General features: G+C 52.0%; 1 protein-coding gene across 1 annotated transcript in view; it reads left to right on the plus strand.

Moving 5' to 3' along the window:
• The window catches only part of Sesn2 (sestrin 2), a 19,878-nt gene extending 17,456 nt beyond the window's left edge, over positions 1 to 2,422 (plus strand). Inside the window, exons 9-10 of the mRNA XM_050154030.1 lie at positions 746 to 890; positions 1,425 to 2,422. Coding sequence (XP_050009987.1) covers positions 746 to 890; positions 1,425 to 1,511 — 232 coding nt within the window. The 3' untranslated portion in view covers positions 1,512 to 2,422. The remainder of the gene's footprint in view (positions 1 to 745; positions 891 to 1,424) is intronic.
• Positions 2,423 to 3,011: the final 589 nt, after the last annotated feature.

Genomic DNA, 3,011 nt, shown 5'->3' on the forward strand with positions numbered 1-3,011 from the left:
CTATCTCAAAAATAAATAAATAAATAAATAAATAAATAAATAAAAATAAGAAAACAAAAAGCCCACCGAAATCATCCAGGTGATCGGTCACCTTATTTGATTATTTGGGTGTTTTTTTTTTCCCATGCACACGTATAAGCTGACTTACGTGGGGAGTGACAAGTGGCTTCTAGACTCACTGGCAACTTGCTTTTAGATTTTGAGCGAGTTAATTGCCTTCTTTTGGCCAGTCTGGAATTAGAACTGTCTCCTTCTCCCCTCGACTGCCCCGTTCTCCAGGATTAACATGCACTGACCCTCCTGTCCTTTACTATAGGACAGAGAGTGGAGCAGTGAGAGCCAGATTGGAAATCACTCCCTGCTGTTGAGAGCAATGCCTTCTGTGAATTGCAGTAAAATGAGATTGATGAACACGGTATATTGTATATGACAGAGAATGTAGTTTGTAGGTTCGTGACTGGCATAGTCGGAGCTCAGGAGAGCATGCTCTCTGTCAGTGTTAGAGTGGTCCTCTATGAGCCTGGTAACCGATGACATATGATGTCAGCTGTTTTTCTAAGAGGAACCAGGCTTCTGGTTGCTTCCTACCTTCTGGCTTTTTTTTCCCTCCCCTCCACCCCCTCCTATTTTTTCCCCTTCTGGCTTTTCTTGCCGCTCTCTGTTCCTCCTTGTGTAGGGTGGGGATGGGGGCCGCGCTGCCTCTGAGAGCAGAGCATGAGTAATTCTGTCCGGGTCTTTCCATCAGATACGATGACTACGATTATGGGGAGGTAAACCAGCTCCTAGAAAGGAACCTCAAAATTTATATCAAGACTGTGGCCTGCTACCCAGAGAAGACAACCCGCAGGATGTACAACCTCTTCTGGAGGCACTTCCGCCACTCAGAGAAGGTAACTGCAGTGCAGGAATGGCAGCAGCCAACCAGTCCTGTAAAGGGTCACAGTGGGGACCTGTTGTCCTTGGTTAGATCCTAGTCCTCTGCGATTGCAGGCACCTTTTAAATCGGGCGCTCAGGGACTGTTCCCACGGGGTCTTCTGTGGCGGTTTAGCAGGTGTAGGTTTGAATCCTCGCATGAGAGCAGCGTGACTTTGGGCACGTGACCTTCCTTGTATCTTTGAGCTTTTCCCTTTTCTAATGAGAAGAGATACTGCCCTGCATTTCAAAGTCGGGGAGACACAATGAGACTAGTGTGGAAACATTTGATTCCGCACTGGAGCCACTTAATGGCAGCTCTTCTTTCAGACTTGAGAGATAACGCTGCTAGTCATGACAGGCATTCCTCAGCGGTCAGTCACTACACCAGATTCCACAGAGCCCAAGCACAGGTCGGGCCATCCTGGTGGGAGGCGTGGGTGAGGCGAGTAGACTGGGAGGACGGGCTGCAGGGCGCTAGTCAGCAAGCTTCCTTCTTTCTGTGCCCCAGGTTCACGTGAACTTGCTGCTCCTTGAAGCCCGAATGCAAGCAGCTTTGCTCTATGCCCTCCGCGCCATCACCCGCTACATGACCTGACTCCCTCCTATGCAGGATCAGCACCTGGAGCAGCTGACCCTGGGGCACTGTCCTCTCCGCAAGGATTTCTGTGTCTGGAGACAGATCCAGGCCCCTTTCCGTTTCATGTCCATCCACCAAATACTGGGGATGGGCGCGTGCGCGGCATGCAGCCCCCTAGGCAAGCCACGCCTTCATTTTCCTCACTGGACTGGACAGGATTGTTGCACTGACTTTGGGGTCTCAGCTCTGCGCCTGGAGCTGGACGACGACCTAGGAAAGCCCAAGGGGCCATGCCCCTTTTTCTTTCCTGCTCCTCAAAAAAGATGAAGGCGACTGTGTTAAGCTCAGACCGATGTGCCAGCAGGCTGGGCCCCAGGCATCACAAGTGCTAGGGCCTTCCTGGCCTGGGAAGCCCCTGGCTGCCCCTGTGGGAGAGGAGCAAAAACCTCAAGGGACTGACACTCCAGGAAGCTTGCCTTCCCTCCTTCCTCATTCTCCAATTTCATTACCTCCCACCTGCCTTTCGCCCATCAATGTGAAAGTTGGCCTCACAGCTGGTCTGTGCGCCCAGTTCCCCCAAGCCCTGTTCTGTTGGGCAGCCTGTACTTTGGTTGCCTGGATATTGGTTCAGTTCTTTTGTCTCCTTTGCCCTCATACCCTTTTCCTCCATGCCTGTTGGTGTAGGGCCCGGGAGAGGGGCCAAACATATCCAAAGAACACACTATCTCTGGAGAGTTGGAGCCCATGTTGGTCCCTCTGCTGTCTGAGAGTAAGGAGTAAAATGCTGATGAATTCTATATTTGGGTCTTGTGGGGGAGGTCTAGCCTCTGGAGGACTTCACGGTAGAGCCAGAGTCAAGTCCTAGGAGGGAGGCAGTCCTGCTCTAGACTCTTACTGTGCAGACGCTGGATCCCATTCTTCTGATCCCTCCAGCTGCCCAAAAAATTGAGCCTTTCTTTAGGTGGACCAGGACCCTCCCAGTAAGATACCAAGGTCCTGTTTCTCTTGGCCACATCTGCACATCTTTTGGACCTCACAGTTGCAGACTGAGGGGTTGGCTTAAGTTTCTCAAGGTCTGATGCTTTCCTCTGGGCTCTCAGGCCAAAGCATCAACAGCAGGCTGATTTTTTTTCTTGCAAGACCTTGAAGGTCTCTGGGGACCTTTAGTCTACAGTCAGCCTTCCAAGGGACACCACCCCCACCCCCGTGTCCCTTCTGTCCCCTCTCCTGGATCTAAATGGATTACTTGGCAGAAGCAGCCCAGGACTGACAGGCACTTTACATAGCAAAACAACTGTGAATTCTGACTTTCCTTCCCTTCCACCAGCAGTGGGTGCCTCCTCTCAGGCAGTCCAGAGGCGGCTGAGAAAGTCAAGGACACACTGCTGCTATTCCCACCTCCTCCATTGGGCCAGGCCGAGCAGGAGCCTGGCCAGTGCCACATTTCATACCCGTGCCGGCACGGGACGCAACTAGTATCCCCGTCCACGCTTCGAAGCCCTCCCTGCAATGAAGGTG

Source organism: Alexandromys fortis, unplaced genomic scaffold (assembly GCF_014885135.2).
Source record: "Alexandromys fortis isolate MF-2015 unplaced genomic scaffold, M_Fortis_MF-2015_v1.1 scaffold_26, whole genome shotgun sequence".
In the NCBI taxonomy this organism is placed as follows: Eukaryota; Metazoa; Chordata; class Mammalia; order Rodentia; family Cricetidae; genus Alexandromys; species Alexandromys fortis.